The sequence below is a fragment of the Pinus tabuliformis genome, chromosome 3_2 (genome assembly GCF_031772625.1).
Source record: "Pinus tabuliformis cultivar Carrire ecotype Pingquan chromosome 3_2, CPIR1, whole genome shotgun sequence".
In the NCBI taxonomy this organism is placed as follows: domain Eukaryota; kingdom Viridiplantae; phylum Streptophyta; class Pinopsida; order Pinales; family Pinaceae; genus Pinus; species Pinus tabuliformis.
Window position 1 is genome coordinate 1,199,245,514 of NC_142302.1, and position 18,467 is coordinate 1,199,263,980.

At 39.4% G+C, this 18,467-nt stretch overlaps 1 protein-coding gene across 1 annotated transcript; it reads left to right on the forward strand.

The window, feature by feature from the left end:
- The first annotated feature begins 12,061 nt into the window (after positions 1–12,061).
- On the forward strand, positions 12,062–12,943 carry LOC149185036 (uncharacterized). Its single transcript, XM_089415532.1, has one exon. The coding sequence runs from the start codon at positions 12,062–12,064 to the stop codon at positions 12,941–12,943; it is 882 nt and encodes a 293-aa protein (XP_089271658.1).
- Positions 12,944–18,467: the final 5,524 nt, after the last annotated feature.

Genomic DNA, 18,467 nt, shown 5'->3' on the forward strand with positions numbered 1-18,467 from the left:
CCACTGTTCCTCTTTAAAATCCTAATCTAGGATCCCTAGTCATATAAACAACATTAACTTGCTTAATTACCAACTCAGAATCTCCCATGATAGAGACTCTAATGGCTCCTAACCTTTTTACCAGTTTCAGACCTAACAGGAGTGCTTCATATTCGGCCATGTTGTTTGTGCATTTAAAGTTTAACCTGTACGCATGACCCTTTGAATGATCGTTTTCTAAGTTATAAATCCATACACCTGCTCTTGCACCTAGTTTGTTGTCTGGCCCATCAAATTCAAGATGCCATAGGATTTCATGCTCATAATTTTCATCTGGGGTAGTGAGATATTTCTTGACTAAGGTATCTAGGTCATCTTTTTTATCTGAAATCTCATGAATTTGGACATTTTGATTTTCTTTTAATACTTCAATTTCTTTTAGTTCTATTGTTATACTATTTGGAGTGTTTTCTTGATTCTTTTCAGCATTGTAAAGTATGAAAGAATCAATATCAGAATGTACTGAATATATGGGGAAGTTTTGAGGCCTCTCCTGGGTACTCACTACATACTTATCAGAGTCTCTCTATACAGTTTCTTGGGATGTCGAAAGACTGATAAGGTAGCATACGACATGTCAAGTTGCAGAGATCCCTGGAGTTTGGCACCCCAAGATCTAGACAACAACATACCATACTTGGGTGGTATATCAACAACAACTATGTCCATAAGTATGGTCTTAGCTGGGTACTGTACTAGGGACACACACACATCTTTTATAAGACCTAAGCATTTAACTTGGCTTGAATCAAAGGAGAACATATCCTTATAAGGCTTGGTGATATCCAAGTTTAGCTTTTCCATTACAGACTTAGGCATAAGATTATGTGAGGCCCCAGAGTCAAGCATGACATTATGTAAGATTTTATCGTGGATGTTAAGGCTGATGTAGAAGGGTGGTATCCCTCCTTCATCCGGCTTTCCATTAACATCTAGTATGAAAATTAACTCAGATTGGTCATCAAATAGATTCACAGAGTCTTCATTTTCAATGAAATTTAAAGATTTACTTTGAGATCTGTAAGTTTCATGTTTAACCAATTTTGTTAGAGGCATTGAGATTTTTAATTTGGCTACCTTTGCTCCCAAATTGAAAGGTAGAGGGGATTTATCTGTTTGAACATTTCAAACCTTAGCACCTAGGTTCTAAGTAGTCTTTTCTTTTGTTTCATTGTTTGGAGTGTTTTTAGTTGGATTTTCTGGTGTAATTTTTGGAGGCTGTTCCACTGTTCCCTTGAGGGGGACTGAAGTGGAAGATTGTTCATTAGAAGGCTGGTTATTAGTTACATATTCAATGGCAGGACTGGGAGGGTTTTGATGTGGTCTAGAAAGGATTTGTAAACTTTTTGTAACTTGAGGATTCTGATTTGTGGATTTTACTTTCTTAGGCTAGTTAGGTGCTGCTTTTTTATTCTAATAAGGAACATCGATGTTCTTTTTGCTTCTTAAGTTGTACTGTTTATGTACTTCAAAAATAGTAGAGTCATACCCTTGCTTATAGTCGAAGGATTCTCCTGTTTGGGTCTGTAACTGTTGAAGCATGTATAGTTCTTGATCATCCTGAGTTAGAAACACCCTTTCTTCATCATCTAAGCCCATAAGGTTGATCTGGGTATCTATCTTCGGGTCTTCTTGGTTGGAGGTTTCAGCATAATTTTCTTGGAAAGGTGGTCTAATGTTTAGATCAGGCCCATTTTTATCAGTGTTTTGGTTCTGGTTTTTCCTAAAGTTCGGATTCCTCACTGGATTAGCTTGTTGGTTGTCCCAGTGGGGTTTCCTTTCAATGACTTCTATTCTATCCATCAACCTTTCGATTCCTTTGGCTAAAGCATCCATTTTCTGATCAAAGGGTGAAGTTTCATCTTTCGAAGGTGTTCTTATCTCATTTCTAACCCTAGCCCTTTTGGATATCAGATTAGCTTCTACACTAACTGCTACACTTTGCATATCTTCAAGTGTAGGGGGATTCCTTTCTCTAAGTTGAAAAGCCATATTTATGTCAAATCCATATGGAAACTTAATTAGGGCCAAGTCAGGTGGAGACCTAAGGTCAAGTGGGATTGCATTATATACATTGTTAAACCTGGTGCAGTAGTCCTGAACAATGTCGTTTGGTCCCCTTTTAAGGTTTTCATATTCAGATAAAATTTGAAGGAGGTTCTTTTTCTTCTCCCACCTATTTAAGAATTGTTGGTAAAGAACTTCTAAACTATCTATGCTCTACGGGGGAAAAGATCTAAACCATGTTCTCACTTCTCCAGCTAAAGTTTGGATAAAGATTCTCATTTGGACACCTCCTATGTCTATTTCATGAAGTTCAAAATAATCTGTCATTTTCTTAGTGTGCTGCTATGTAGTGTAAGTTCTAGTGCCATTGAATAAGGTGATTTTACTCTGATAATCTTCTGGTAAGGCACCTTGAGGACGAGGCATCAAAAGGGGGGAATATCTGAGTGCCATGGCTCTAAGCTGTAGAGGATTGAGAACAAGAGTTGTATTACCTAGAGGATTTGGGACAACAAGGAGAGTTGGGATAACGGGGGTAGTGGGTATTTGAAGGGTAGTGATAGGTTGATGGGGGAGTGAAGGTATCAATGGAGAGGAGGGATGATCTTTAGAGATACTAGGAAATGATGGCGAGCTAAAAGGTGTTGAAGCTGTTTCAGAAAGTTCAGGGATTCTCTAAGAGGTAAGGGATGACTGAATGGAGTTCAGAAGGTATTGGTCAACTGACAAGTTGGCTCGTTGGATTTCAAGTTCTCGGGTGAATTCTAGATCAAGGACTGTGTCTACAAGTCCACTCTCAGACTTGGTTCTAAACAGAGAGAGGTCAAAATACTCGTCAAAAGGGATGTCTTCAATAAACAACCACTTAGCAAGGCATGAATTGGATCTAAAAACAGGTCTAGGGCTTACTGAACTTTCCTGTCTTCTGATTATTCTCCGAATAAGGTTGGGAATTTCAAATATAGGGGGAGGATTTGGACCATGGTTGGCCCTGGTACAGTGAGTTCTCCCTGAAGCCAGATTTCGAGATGTTTATGATTATTTTTCTTTTTATGAACTTTTTCTCAATAACTTCTAATAACCCTTTAAGATGTTTTAAAAATAAAAATTTGAATTCCTCAAAGGTTTATTAAAACTGAGGGTTTTGATTCCCCAGTATGGTCGCCACTATGTTATCACTCAGATTTCTTCCTTAGAAGTTATCAAAGAAGGAATAGTCCGAGGTAACCACAAAAAATTCTTTTAGACTCAGGTTCTAGCCAACCTAAGTCCAGAGAGGGCTCTCTCTTTATAATTTAACTTTGTTTGAATAAGATTTCAGGCTAGTTCTTAAAGTTCAAAGTTGTTTTGTTTTGATTGGGTGGTGGAATTAAGAAGACAGATGGGCAGAACAAGTATTTAGGCCATTGGGCTATGGGGTCAATCAAGAGTGGCTGAACTGGATCTGATCAATCACTTAGGTAAGAGTTCACAGGGTAGGCTAGCACATCAAAAGAAAATCTGCAGGTTCAAATGGATGGAGTAGTCCTAACCAGCGCAAAGGGCAATGAAGAATCCTTAACCAGGATTAAGATGAAGAAAGGAAGGATGATCAGTAGCAAAGGGCAATGAAGAATCCTTTACTATGGACCAAAGGAGGGAAAACTACAGAAGCAAGGGAGCAATTAAGAATTCCCAGACCAAGATAGTTTAGTAGAAAACATATAAAGTAAAAAGTTAAAACAGAGAGCATTTAAGCTAATTCTGAGATATCATTCCTTGTTTACTTTTAAGATTTCGTAAGAGACACATATGAATATTTATAACATGAAGAGAAAACAATATTTAAACATGAAGAGATAATACTTATTTGATCCAACTATGCACAAGAATCCAGTGACATTTCCTCAGCTTTATTTCATATCTAGCAAAACAAGTCCAATCTTGAATATAAAAGCTACTTGGCTCAATATAAAATGTCTAAAGAAATGTATTTTTTAATCCACACTAATTACTTCAATTTGTGAAGTATTTATACAAAAATTGATACAAAAATATCTCATAACCATAAGAGAATTATTCTAGGAAACAAAAGATATCTTCAACACGAAGATAGAGATAGATGGAGAACTGATTGCTTGCTGTCCCTTTTATTGTGACCGTGCTGGCTATTGTTGCTCGGATTTGGCTCTTGCAGTTTGACTTGTAGTTATGTGCTAGAATCACTATCATCTTTCACCTACTGATACTCTTTACCTGTGTCGTTTGACCCTGCCTTATCTATTTTACCTGGCAATTATCTTTTTATCTTATATATTTACTATAGTAATTATAGTAAATCAGTCAAACTGGTCCACCATTCACTGTCAGCTAACTTCATTCTTGTCATTTTCCTGTAGATTTCATCAAATTATGTGTACTTAGCAAAATTTGGTTTGCTTGTGAACAAGTGCTTAACTTCATGTTCTATGTAGAATAGATTCTCAAGGCCATCATAAAGCACCTTTCGAGTGGGCAACGCTTTCACCCTTGAAGTACTAGCTTGGATTTTGGCCAGCTTGTCCAAATTTCCAATGTACTCTTCCTGGGTCATCAGTTTGTCGTTTATCACCATAGGACTAGGAAGTCCTTTTTCTCTTAAGATGCCATATTTTAGCATGAAGCTGTCAATGTCTGCTTGGATGCTCTGGCCAAATTTAGTATTAAGTTCCTTTTTGTGAGGACTTTCTTGATTTCTATGATTGTTGCTGTTCTTTCCTCTATGTCCAATTCATCAAGTTGATATCTATTTTTGCTATTCAAGAAGGTAATCAACTGATTGGGTTCTTCAGGTTTATTTCCTAGTTCCTCCACTGTCTTGTGGATTGCCTCTGTAGCCATTTTGGCTAATTCTGTTTGCTAAAAAATTATCTAAATAGAAGGCCAAACATCATTGATGGAATCAATGAAGTTGGCCCAAAGGATTTCTCTCATTTCTCCCAATGGTTCTTGTAGTGTTAAATCCTTCTCAAGGGCTTTTATCATTTCTACCATCCTTAGGTTCCTCTGAGTTTCTTCTTTATGTTGTATTTGTACAAGTTTACAATTGGTTTCTAAACTTGACCCTTGTTCTCTGAGCTTCTTAAGCTCAGTGGCCTGGATACTCATTTCTTCCATGGCTTTGATCAACTCTGCAGTTTTCTCTATGGGTGTCTTTGTGATAGTTGATGTACTTGTGCCTAATGTAGTACCTGTCATTGGAAACGTTGTTGCTGGTGGAATTGTTGTTGTAAAGGCAGCTGCCAAGGTGGAGGGTACTACTGTGGAAACTATAGGTACTACAATCTAAGGAATAGTGGCCAACTCACTCTTCTTGGATTGTATCAAATTATCTAATTCTTTCTAAGTTTCCTTCAATTGGTCATTTAACTTAAGGACTAGGTCCATAAGTTCTTCCTCCTTCTGTATTTCCAATACTTCAGCTGTTTGAGGATGATGGAGAGGTGGAATCTTGAGCTATTTCTTTAATGCGGCGATGTCATCATTTTTATTTTTTATCAGCTACTCTGCTACTTTCACGTCCTTGGGATCATGTCCCAGCTCTATGACCAACTCCTCTAAGGACTTTATTCTAGTTTCGTTGGCCTGTGAAGAGGCCTTTTCCAACTAAAATTGTGCTGAGATGTAATTTAGTGAATTCTGAAGTTGGTGAGCTGCTATGGCCTTGCTGGTCAGTGTGGAATAGACCATTTCTCCAGTTTGTTTATGCAGCTCAATTTGGTCAATAGGATGGATATCCTTTGCCATAACCTCAAAATATGTCTTACGATAATCTGCTATTGAATTTGGTTGTGAGTGGTTGGCTTCAAAAGGCTCATCTGCATTTTCCCTTCTTTTATATCAAAGGCTGACATTAGCCTTGTTTGGTTTGTTGGAGCCATCCTTAGATAATGTGCATAACTTTGCACCTTTAACCTCTCATTCCTTGCCTTGATTTCCTTATACTTTTCTTTGATGTCCTGGCTCTGTCCAGTGGGGGCCTTGAAATAGGATACTTCCACACTCTGTTGCCTTTCCAACATTTGAGTTTGAGAGGTGGAAGGTTCTTGTGTCCGTCCCGAAGGAATGCTGTGCCCACTTTCTGTTCTTTCCGCTCCTGAAGTCCCTGTTGTTTCCTTAGTGTATTCTTGCTCTGCATATGGATTTAACCTCTACCTCTTAGCATAGGTTTGTGCAACCGGCCTGCTAGAAGGAGTGGCCTCGTCTTTGTCTCTCTTAAGGTTCCTCTCCTCATTTAGAGGAGTCTGCAAAATAGGTGGATTGCTCATGATTTGTTCAGGTTGAGCCAACTCCTTTGAAATTTCAGGCTGTTCAGATTCTCCTTGTTGTTTTGACAGTTCTGGTTGCTTTGATGGCCCTTATTCTGCTGATGGACCTGCTTCTTCTGTCTCGTCAATGTGTCCCTGTGATTGTCTCTGAGACAGAGACTCTCCTGGCACCTATACAAAGGAATCCTCATCAAGCCTTCTGTCTAAATCTATCAAAACATTATCAACAACAACCTCTGTGCTATCTCAATCTATCAAAGTGCCTTCCACCCATTCAGATTGATTAGCATATTGTTCAATTTCAGGGATCCTGTGGTGGATGTAAGGAGATAGTTTATTCTTTTGTCTCCTATTACAAATGAAGCTGAAGGGGTCATAAGTCCACATGAAGCGCTATTTCAGTTTCAACCTTTGGAAGATTTCTTCTGCCTCCTTTCCTGCTTCCCTATTGTTACAAATAAATGGGCCCAACTGATCCTTTATCCTGAGTTGGGCTTTCTTCTTGGTTTTTACAAAGTGCACCTCATCTGACTTTATCATTTGCCTGTAGTACTCCACAACAAACAGTCTCATGGGGAGGTATCTAGGCAACTTGTAAGGGGGAAATTCACATCCATAAATTTGGATTTCAGTATGGTTTTGGTACAAGTACCAATCCCCTACTTTGTACTGCTTTGAAAACTGTAGGACCCTCCTGATGTCTGCACTGATTCTGGGTGGAGGGCTTCCTAGTAGCATGGTTGTAACAGGGTAAATAATGAGGTCTATGAAGTCTGTATAGGAGTATTGAGAATCAAACTAATGAATCAAAGAAGTCCAGAAGATCATTGATATGGGGTTTCCTCTGGTATCTAGCTTTTGGAGGGCAATTGGAAATCTATCAGCTTGGTAGTACAAGAATAAATACAGAACTGAGGAATACTTGAACACTCTTCCATTTTCTAATCTTATGAACTGATCATGCATTTCGTCAGCAATAAATTTGGCATAATCAAACATGATGGCTGGTGGTTGGCCAAGAGAGTATATTGACATGAAGGATATTATGATATCATCTACAAATTCACTAGTGGTGTAGCCTAGCACACTGGATATCATATCTATAATGTCTCTACCAAGGCTGGAGAAAATAGTCCATAGATAAGGAGGAGGGTCCTTTGGGATGTAATGTTCTTCTCTGATAAAGGTCTAGAATAACTAAGCTAGTCTGATTGAAGTGAGTGTAGGGTATCTGCTTAGCATATCTCCAATGGAAAGTGGAGTCAGATTTTGGCTCGTCTGTAATTGAAGCATCTGGTTAATAGATTCTGCAGTGATAATGAATAGAACAAACTGGTCAGGGGTCCTTACTGCCCTTTGGATAGGATCATAGTTCATATGACAATAATGTATAATCTCTAGGAATACATGCACTATGGGGAACTGGTACTTTGGTAAGCCTGAATCCCAAAGTCCAATGGAATCTGCTTGGTTTAGGTACTGGTCTTTGTATTTGCAGAAAAGTTTCAGAAGGGATTTTGAGACTGAAGTGTCTTTAATTTGGAAAAATTTGTCTACAAGTGGAAGGTGGTCTGAATCCCTGTGGGGAGTCGTAATGGGCATGACATTTATGGCAATTGGGGCTTCCATCCTTGGTTCTTGTGGATTCAAGGACGGGGGCCAAGGGTTTCAGGGAAATATGGGAAAATTGGCCTATTACAGAGTATTTTAGGACTACCACGCAGCTTAATTTACTAAATTACTTAATTTTTAAAGCAATTTAGCTCGGGTTCGACAAGAAAGCAGGGTTTCTGAGTGGAAATGGGGTAAATACCTAGTTTTCACTGTTTCGATAGTGGAATGGTGATTGTGCACTGTTTGTAGGAAGCGCACGGGCCTGCAATGGTAGTCTGGAGTTCAACGGCTTCAGAAAGCTGACGGTTGGTAGCAGGTTGGCTGTTGAACATACTCTGTGATTTGCATGGAGTTAGAATATTATTTTCACGATAAAAAATGAAAAACAATGAGTTTTTTGGTTTTATGCGTAAAGTCAATGTTATTGGCGGGTACATCGGAAAACGACAGTTGGCGCCAATCGGGGGATGTGACATTTTGTCATGTAGCAGAGGCGGTAAGCAGAATCTATCACATCACTTTTTGGGATAAATCGTTTTGGGGGGAGCAGCGGGGTGAATAGTGAAACTGCTCACATCGGGCGGGTAAAGGTCGGCCTTCGGAGGTCACCCGATATGAGCGTCAGCCGTTGGATCTGAAGGGGTCAGATCATATGGTGGTTGGGGGTGTGATTTGATCGAGGAGTTAGTGGAGGGGCTCGACGGGATATTAATTGCGGGTTAGGGCGGCTTAATGACATCGGGGGCGATATAAATGGAGGAACAAGTTATTAATTAATCACTGTTTGATTAATTAACCCCTTTTTGTTTAGCGGAGGGTTATGGCTCTTAATTAGTCGCGGATCGACTAATTAATCCATTTAATTAATTTACTACTAAGGTTTATATTTCAAACCATCGGGGCGGGATATTAACATATGGGATTTTAATAAAACATAAGGGAAAGGGGGTCTTATTTTCGGGAGTGAAATATAATAAAAATTAATGTTAATATGAAGTGAAAGCGGGAAAGAAAATGCGCTAAGTATAATGTAGTGATATTTTATTTTTATATCCACATCTACGCATCATAACTTAGGCTAAATTCTTTTTGTGGGTTTTTTTGTGGAAAAAAGGGGTTCTATGTAGGGTTAATTACTTCCCCTAGGTAAATGGTGATTTCACCTTAGGAAAAGGGATTTTTAGATGAAATGAATGTACTATGGATGGAGTCAAAGCTGGTAAGGGGGGTTTTAATACTTAGACCCTATAAGTTATTGGGATGAGGGTTCGGTCCCTCTAGAAGTTAGAGAAATGCTCTGAGCCCCTTTAACTTAAGGTTTCAGGTACTTTTGACTTTGCTTATGGGAAATTAGTGAATTTAGAGGTAAAATGAATGGGGAAATTAATCACTTGCCTTTGTAAATGTTTCATTATCATTCATGCTCTTAGCAACTTGATGATGAAAGTAAATGATATGACTTTATCCAATCAATCTCCATAATTCTGCAACCATCCAACTACTTACCCATCTACTCATCCTACCATTTTTTCTACTCCTTATTAGGGTGCACTTAAGATAGCAAACCCTTAAAAAACATTTTTCTTTTCTTTTACAATAGAACTCTATTTAAGGCTATCTTTATTACATCCAAGGGCTCAGATTAAACTGTTGAGCTCCTTTTATTTACTCTACCTATCTACTTATCTGCCAAGATTAAACAGTTTGGTCATATTTTATTCTCTATCTCTAAGCATGAAATCCAAAACATGAAATAACCAAGGTTAAACTATTTGGTTACCATGGATTGTGGCATAAACAACAAGTTGCACACAATCTTTTATTTTACATCAAAAGTAAATGGTAGTGGCATTTGGACTTGCACACTTTCATGGTCTTTTTGTTTTTAACAATGTAAACTTTGAAACGGTAACTATAAACTCAAAACGAGAACTCTGCCCAAAAAATCCCGAAAAAACATGAAAAACAGTGCTAAAAACGAAAAGTGTGTATATTAAAACGATGGTTTTTTTTTTAGGGTCAATTTTGAACATGTTTTAAAAATGGCAATGAGAACGAATTTTTTTGTGCATGTGCAAAAACCAGCTTGAAAATGAAAAGTGTTAATAATGGAACCATGGATTTTCTTTTTAGGGTTAATTTTCAACATTTTAAAAAAATGCCAGTAAAATCAAATTTTTATGTGCAAAATTTGTGCAAAAAACACCTTTAAAACGAAAAGTGTTGATGCTCGAATAACACTTTTTTTTTTGGGTAAATTTTCAACATTTTAAAATAATGGTGTAAAAAACAATTAATACGAAGGGAGCGGGGATGAGGGTTTCGGGAGCGGGAGCGGATTCGATCATGGGCTGAAAGTAGGGTTTCAAGGAAGCAGGAACTCAGCGGAGCAGTAGCAGACCGCGGCGGAATAAGGAGAGCAGGCGACCGCAGAGATTGCGGCCGGGTAAGAGCGGAGCTTTAAGGAAAGAAAGAAGAAGAATAGAGGGGGGGGGAAGGACTGAGAGAAGTAATGGGAGAAAGGCAGGGGAGTGGAGAGATCCCCTCCTACAGAAATGCGATGTTAGGAACTACAGGGAATGAAGGCGAGCAAGGGAGGGAGCGGGAAATAAGCAGGGAGACACCAGTCTTGGGAAACAAATGGCAAGCAAGGATGATAAACAAGTGTCTTCCTAGGGCACAGAAAAAGCCAAGGTATGTGATCCCAAACAATAAACTGGAGAATTACCGCTGTTACATGAGAGACCACGCTTTAATTTGCAAGTTTATAGGATACTGGCCATCGGAAAAGGACCTCACGAGATGGATTCAGCAGAGATGGAGACCAAGAGGGCATATAGACCTCAAACTGGGGGCCAAGGGATTCTTTACAGTCATTTTTGCAAACCTAGAGGATAAGAAAAGAGTTTTTGAGGAGGGACCACACTTCATGAACAATGCGGGACTGTTTATACGATATTGGGAAGACAGATACAACCCTGATGAGGAGAAAATAATGGCAGCCCCGATATGGGTCAGTTGTTTGGGTTACCAGATGAATTTTGGGATCCAGAGATATTGGAAGGGATCGGAAATTCGATTGGAACTTTTGTGAAGGTGGCAGAGTCGACGAAAAGAGGAAAATACACTTCTTATGCAAGGATCTGCGTTTACATGAACATTGCAGACCCTTTACCGGAATCCATTGAGGTTGAATATCAGGACGAAATATGGCAGCAGCCCATAGATTACGAGCATATACCTTTCCGGTGCAGGAGATGCCACGTATATGGACATCTAGCAAGGGAGTGCCCACAAAATCGAACAGTGGAGTCAGAGAAGGCTAATAGGGAGGAACTAAGGAAAGGAGAGGGATCCGGAGGTGAAGAAAATGAATTCAGGGAGGTACAAAGAAGGAGGAAGCCAAATCTGGGGACAACAAATCCTCAATCAAAGGAAACAAACTCACCAATTGAAAGTAAAAATAAGTTCAAGATCCTTCAAGAGGAGGAAGAGGAGAACGAGGGAGAAAAACAGGAAAAAGAGGTCAATGAGACAACTCCAATGGAAATCATAAAGGAAGTAAAAAGAAAAAGCATGAGCACAAGCAAAGAAACAGAAGGGGAAGAGGGAGAAAGACAAGAGAATATAGCTGAACAATCAATGACAGGTACGGATAATATAAAAGAAGTGGGAACAGAGGAAGAGAAGATAATGAAGAAATTACTCAATGAATGGAAAAAATTGGACGAAAGATTCATTCCGGAAAAAGAGAAACAGCTGTATAAAGAAACTTTTCAAAGATATAAGGAAAAGAAGGGAGGATTCATCGAAAATAGATCAGATCAAGCGGGAAACCAGGGATCCCAAAGCTCAGAAGGGGACGGCAATGGCAAGGGTGGAAGAAAAAAAGGAAGACGAACGATAAATGAATCGATCCAAGCAGTGGGAGAGATTCTAGTAAATTCAGGGAGGGTGATACATCTGTCAGAGGTATTTCAACAAACTCCTAAAAGTTTCAAATGATTGTTACAAGCTAGAATATTAGGGGACTAAATAGTAAAGGGAAACAAAGATATTTGAAAGAAAGGGTGAAGAAAGATAAACCAAGCATCATGATAATACAGGAAACGAAAATGGAATGGCAGCAACTGGCAGAAATTATAAAGAAATTGAAACTAGGATACGAGGTTATGGCCCTGGATGCAGTAGCAACAGCCGGGGGATTGGCTATTCTGTGGAACCTGGAGGAGGTAATTTTTGAAAACTGGTTCAGTCTTCCTAGAATCCTATCAGGCCTTTTCAGATTAGTGGGGATGGGAGAAAGAATCCTTATCTCAGGAGTGTATGGGCCACATATTTATAGAGAGCGGAAAGAATTCCTGAAGAATATCCAAATCATGAGGAGCTTAATCCCGGATACTCCTTGGATAATAGGAGGGGACTTCAATATGATCCGGGATCTAGGAGAAAAGAGAGGGGGAATAAGGAAAGAGGATCAGAACATGGAGGAGTTCAACGACCTGATTAGGGACCAGAGGTTAGTAGATATCCCTACAACTAATGGAATCCATACCTGGAATAATAGAAGAGGAGGACAGAATCAAATCGCTTCTAGATTGGATAGGTTTCTGCTATTAGAGCAAATTTTGAATCGCGATGTGTTTATTGAAGCAAAAATCCTTCCTAGCCTTGGTTCTGATCACTGGCCTATAAGATTAGAGATAGATATCAAGAAGGTTAAGGGGAAGAAACCCTTCAGATTCGAATCTTTCTGGCTTAGAGACCCCCAATTCATAAATAAATTGGAGGACTGGTGGAATCAGAGTACTATCAGGGGCAAGGGGAAAATGCATACCATACAATTGAAGCTCAAGGAGATTAAAAACAGAATAAAAGAATGGAATAAAGAAGAATTTGGGAACATTATGGAAGCAAAGCAGAAATTAGAAGGAGAAATGGAAGAAATCCAGCAAAAAATAAGAACGAAGAGAAGAGTATGGAGGAAGGAAGAATAATAAGCCAGCTGGAAGAGAGAAGGAAACAGGAGGAGATCCTGTGGAGACAAAAATCAAGGATAAAATGGTTAAGGGAAGGAGAAAGGAATACAAAATTCTTCCATCAAGCTATGATCCAAAACAGACAGAGAAATAGGATCCTTTCTATTAAAAATGCTGAAGGAGAAAGAGTAATAGAACAGGAGGATATAGAAAAGACTCTAGTTGACTACTATAAAGGGATCCTTACAGAAAACCAGAGGGATAGAGGAGAAGCAATAAATAATATATGTAAGGAGATACCAAGATTAGTAACAGAGGAGCAAAATAAAGCGTTAATGTGGGCAGTAACCATGGAAGAGTTAAAAGAGGTGGTGATGAATATGAGCAGGAATAAGGCCCCAGGACCGGATGGGTATACAGTGGAATTCTTCCAGGCTAGTTGGAATTTTATAGGAAAGGAGACGTTGGAGGCAGTTGAAGAATCACAAATGAAACAGCGAATATGGCCTGGTATAAACTCGACTTTTCTAACCCTGATCCCCAAAAGTAATAGCTCGGAGGAGCCACAGGGCTTTAGACCTATTGCCCTGTGTAATGTCATCTACAAGATTATATCCACACTGATAGCGAAAAGGTTGAAACCTCTCCTGCCCAACTTAATTGCGCCTGAGCAGACTGGCTTTGTGGAGGGTCGGCAAATCTTGGATGGTATAGTGGTATCTCAGGAGGTGATACATTCCCTAAAGATGAAAAAACAGAAAGGGATGCTAATGAAGTTGGATTTATCCAAGGCCTATGATCGATTGAACTGGGACTACCTCAGAGCGATTCTGGGAGCTTTTGGTTTTGAGAACAGGTGGATAGAATGGATATTCAGCATGATCTCTACTCCAAATTTCTCAATTTTGGTCAATGGTATACCTACAGGTACGTTTAATGCTACCAGGGGAATTAGGCAGGGGGACCCAATTTCCCCGTTCTTATTCATCTTGGCGGTGGAAGGCTTAAGTAGAAAACTCAAAAAGGAAGTAAGAGAAAAGAAAATCAAAGGAATCAGTTGTGGGGGAACGATTTGACCATCACACATCAACAGTTTGTTGATGATGTGATGCTATTTGGAGAAGCGTCGCTCAAGGAGGTGAGAAATTTCAAGAAGGTCTTAGAGGTCTTCATGAGCGCATCAGGCATGGAGATTAACAAGGATAACTCTTGTACATTCATATTTAATACACCAGATTCTATCAAAGCCCATTTAACTAGAATTCTAGGTTTCAGACAGGGAGAGTTACCTACTAAATATTTGGGTATCCAACTGGATATAAACCCTAATCGGATAAAGAATTGGCAGAGCATGTTGGAAAAAATCAAGAAAAGATTAGCCAGTTGGTCTTTCAGATCGATGAACATCGCAAGCAGAATAGTCCTATTAAAATCAGTCTTATTATCTATACCTATATACCCCTTGTCTATTATGGCCGCCCCCAAAGGAGTTTTCTCCAAAATGAGGGAGATCTTGGGGAAATTTTTATGGGGGGGTCCCAAGCAACAGAAGAAATGGACTCTGGTCTCATGGGAGAATGTAATCAAGAGGAAAGAGGAAGGAGGCCTGGGAGTGAGAGATCCAGAAATTGTGAATAAGGTTCTAGGGGCGAAGCTATGGTGGAGATGGGTCCAGGGGGGAACCGATGTGTGGAAAAAAATATGGAATCAAAAATATGACATGCCTAGTACAACTGAAGGGCGTTTAAGAGTAGAGGAAACTCCAAGAGGATCGCAAATCTGGGAATTAGCAAGTAGAAATAAGGATATAGTTAAGAACCTTGCTTTCTGGGAAATCCGAGAGGGAAGCTCAACAAGATTTTGGGAGGTAGGATAGCAACAGCGTGACAAACTGGATAGGATCCAAATTCTTGATGAAGTCCAAGAAAAAGCGAAAAGGGCAGGAATGGAATATGTGAGGGACTACTGGAAAAGAGAAGAATTAAATGACATTTGGAGAGTCTGGAGAAGACCGGAGGAATGGGATGAGAATATAAATCAGGAGGCAGAGCAAGCGTATACCAAAGAAATAGAACCAAGGAAGATCAAAATCAGAGCAGGTAAGGATATTCTCAGATGGGGTAAAGCGATGAAGGGCATTTTCACGGTAAAAGAAGCATACTACTGGGCAACGAAAGAGGAAAGAGAGGAGGGACCAATGGAATGGAAAAAGATTTGGGAAGGAAAATGGTGGCCAAAAATAACATTTTTCGCATGGCTGGTGAGCAGAGGAAGGATCCTGACATGGGATAATATTCAGAAAAGAGGAATGAATGGACCCTCAAGATGTAGTCTCTGCAGCAAGGAAATAGAAACTCAGGAGCACTTATTGAACAAATGTTCATACGCTCAGAGCTTGTGGGAGGAAATTAGGGTGCTTTTTGGTATGACAAAAAGGGATCCAGACAACATCAGGAATACTCTGATTCAATGGGGAAAGGGGAATTATCAAAGCAAAGTTGTAAGAAGAATATGGAACTTGGCAGTAGGTTTCGTAATATGGTCGATTTGGAAAGAGCGAAATCGAAGAGTCTTTAGGGATAAAAGCTGTCAAGAATCGATAATTTGGGATGAAATATGCAGGTCAATTAAAGAAACTGTTCTGTCCGAAGTATGGGAGGAAGAAGATTGGAAGATGAATCCAGAGGAGCAGAGAATAGTCTCAAAACTGAACATGGAATTTAAGATGGTCTACCCCAATACAGAGAGGAGGATCAGAACTGGCATGCAGAGCCCCAACTATTTCAGACTACCTGGGGATCAACGGATCAAATTAAACTTCGACGGGGCCTCAAAGGGTAACCCGGGACAAGCAAGTATGGGAGGCATCTTCAGAGATAGTAGAGGTAATACAAGGTGGGTGTTTGCCGAATGGGGAGGGGAAATGACGAACAACGAAGCAGAGTTAAGGGCAGTACATCAGGGTCTCCGGATAGCAGTTACAAACGGTTACATGAACCTTGAAATCGAAGGAGATTCCCAAATAACGATAGAGATGTTAAGGAAATTAAGGGATGGTAGGAGATGGGATCAGGTAACGAACAGTTGGAGGACAGCAGGGATAATCCAGGATATTGAGGGGCTGCTGAGTAGGATTGAATACACAATAATTAACCACGTATTGAGAACGGGGAATCGCGCAGCTGATCTATTGGCCAATTGGGGAAGTGGAGGTTCGAACAGGACAGTGGATGGCAGCTGGACATCATTAAAGGATGATCCAAGTTGGATCGAGTTAAATAATATACTAAATCAGGACTATAATGAAGCGATCGCACAGGAAAGAAATAATTAAATGCCTCTGGGCTATGGGGAGGAGGAGAAAGGACAGGTTAATCAATGCTCGGACAGAGCGTATGTAGGATCAAGCATACGAAGATCAAGTCGTGAAGGTCGGGATCAATCAAACCACGGGAAAGGTGAGCATCTCAAGGAGAGAGGTGGGAAAGGTACCGAGAAGGGGAGGTGGAACTGTCAGAGAGACAGAGAACGCTAGCCCTCATGATAGGGAGAAGAGGACAACTAGAAGAACAAATGAAAAGGATAGTAATGAGGAGGACAGGAAGCAACGATGCTTCAAGAAGAAAAGGTGGCAAAGCAGGGGTAATATAGGATCAACATGCAATAGAACGACGCAAAGAGAGAAACCAGGAGCGAACCAAAGCCAAGTGAGGGGGAGAATTAGGAAACCGCAGCAGACGAAGGACAACTGGAGAAAGCAAAAGAGGGCAAGGAAAATGGCAGAGAATCAAGAAAGGGGAGCAGGAAGGTGGACGAGAAGCAAAGCGGCAGTTCCAGAAGAGAAAGGAAAGAGTATAGCAGAGGAAGCTCCGCAAAAGATCTTTCTAACAATCCCGGACGAGTCGGAGGAAGAATTTGATATCCGGAATTACATTATTGAAGAGGGGTCAGGACGAGCAAAGGCTGGAAAGGAAAGTAAGTCGGAGGGGAACCAGACGGGGACGAGAAACCGAGAAGACGAGGAAGATGACCAGGAAGAAGTAGAAGATGAGGAGTATGGTAGGAGAGTAAGGGGCAGAGGAACGTGTGGTCGGGGAAACCAAAGAGGAAAAGGAGGGATTGGAGGACGAGGTGGACGAGGGAGTAGGGGCGGAAGAAGGGGATCAGACGAGGGAGAAGCCAGTGAGGCGAGAGGCAGAAAAGGAGGTAAGAAGGATATGAGAAAGAAGCTACAGGAAGCAGAGGAGGCCTATTACCACGATACTAACCCGAACATCAAAAGGATAATTGACCACTTAGAGGAAGAAGCCATGCAGGAGACTTCAGATCCCGAAATGGAAGATTGGGAGCGGCTCCTCTCAGACTCGGGGCATACGAGGGGGAGAATGTCCCTTTATAAACAATCGCTACATGTTTACTGGGGAATGAAACGGTTACTGGCCAAAGCAATGGAACAGGTGGCCATGGAAATGGCCGAACTGTCCCAAGGAATCCCCACCCTGAAAAAGGAACTGAAGAATATTCAGATCACCCTACTCATGCAGGATAGGAAAATGGATGTGATTCAGCAGATGCTGCAAACGGGAGGAATGGGAGTCAAGATAGAGGAGTCAGAGCCTGGCGCAATGAACCAGTAGAAGAAGGAGCGGCTGCAAGGAGGTTTTTATATAAATCTCCATTTTGATTTCTGTAATGTTAAATGTTACTGATTCTGAGAAAAAACAGTTTGACTAGAGGAAGAATAGAGGTGTATTTAGCTTGGATAGGTAGACTGATAATATACTTTTTTTGGCTGGCTTTTAAAAACTTCAGATGGTCAAGAAACCCGGTTTCCCTTAAGGGCGGGTTGAGACCTGCATATATATGTACTGTCTTTAATTTTTGGTAATGGAAAATCAGAGTAACGCCTCAGCTTACAAAAAAAAAAATAATAATAATGGTGTAAAAGATTTTGTTATGACTTCGAAAAACATTAAAATTTCAAAAAAATAATGAAAACATAAAATTTAAAATAAAAACCAAAATAAAAATAATGAAAAAAAACACAAAAAAAGTTTAAAAAATACCAAAACGTAAATAAAAATATATATTAAAAACAAAACATAAAATTAAAAAAAATCAATCATAAAAATGTAAAAAAAATAAATCAAAATTAACCTATAAAATACAAAAATTAAAAAATTGAAAAAATTTAAAGAAATAAATAATAAGAAAAACATATTTTCAAAAAAATAACATTTTTTTGTATTGTGGTAAACCATAAATTTTTTTTGGAAAAAATAAAAAAATAAAAAAATAAAACTATAAAACTAATTTGGAAACAATAAATAAATAAATAAATAAATAAAACTATAAAATTAAGTAAAATAGGAAATTTAAAAAAAGCATTAAAAAAACTAAAAAAATAAAATAAAAACAAACTAGATTAAAAAAATAGAAAAATAACAAAAAAAAATCGAAAAAAATTAAAAAATTACAAAAATTACAAAAATTAAGATTAAAAACATTTTCAAAAAACTCTAAAAAACAAAAATACCTTGAA

Excerpts from the sequence above, each read along its gene's own strand:
- LOC149185036 (XM_089415532.1), top strand. The coding sequence starts at position 12,062 with ATGGAATGGCAGCAACTGGCAGAAATTATAAAGAAATTGAAACTAGGA.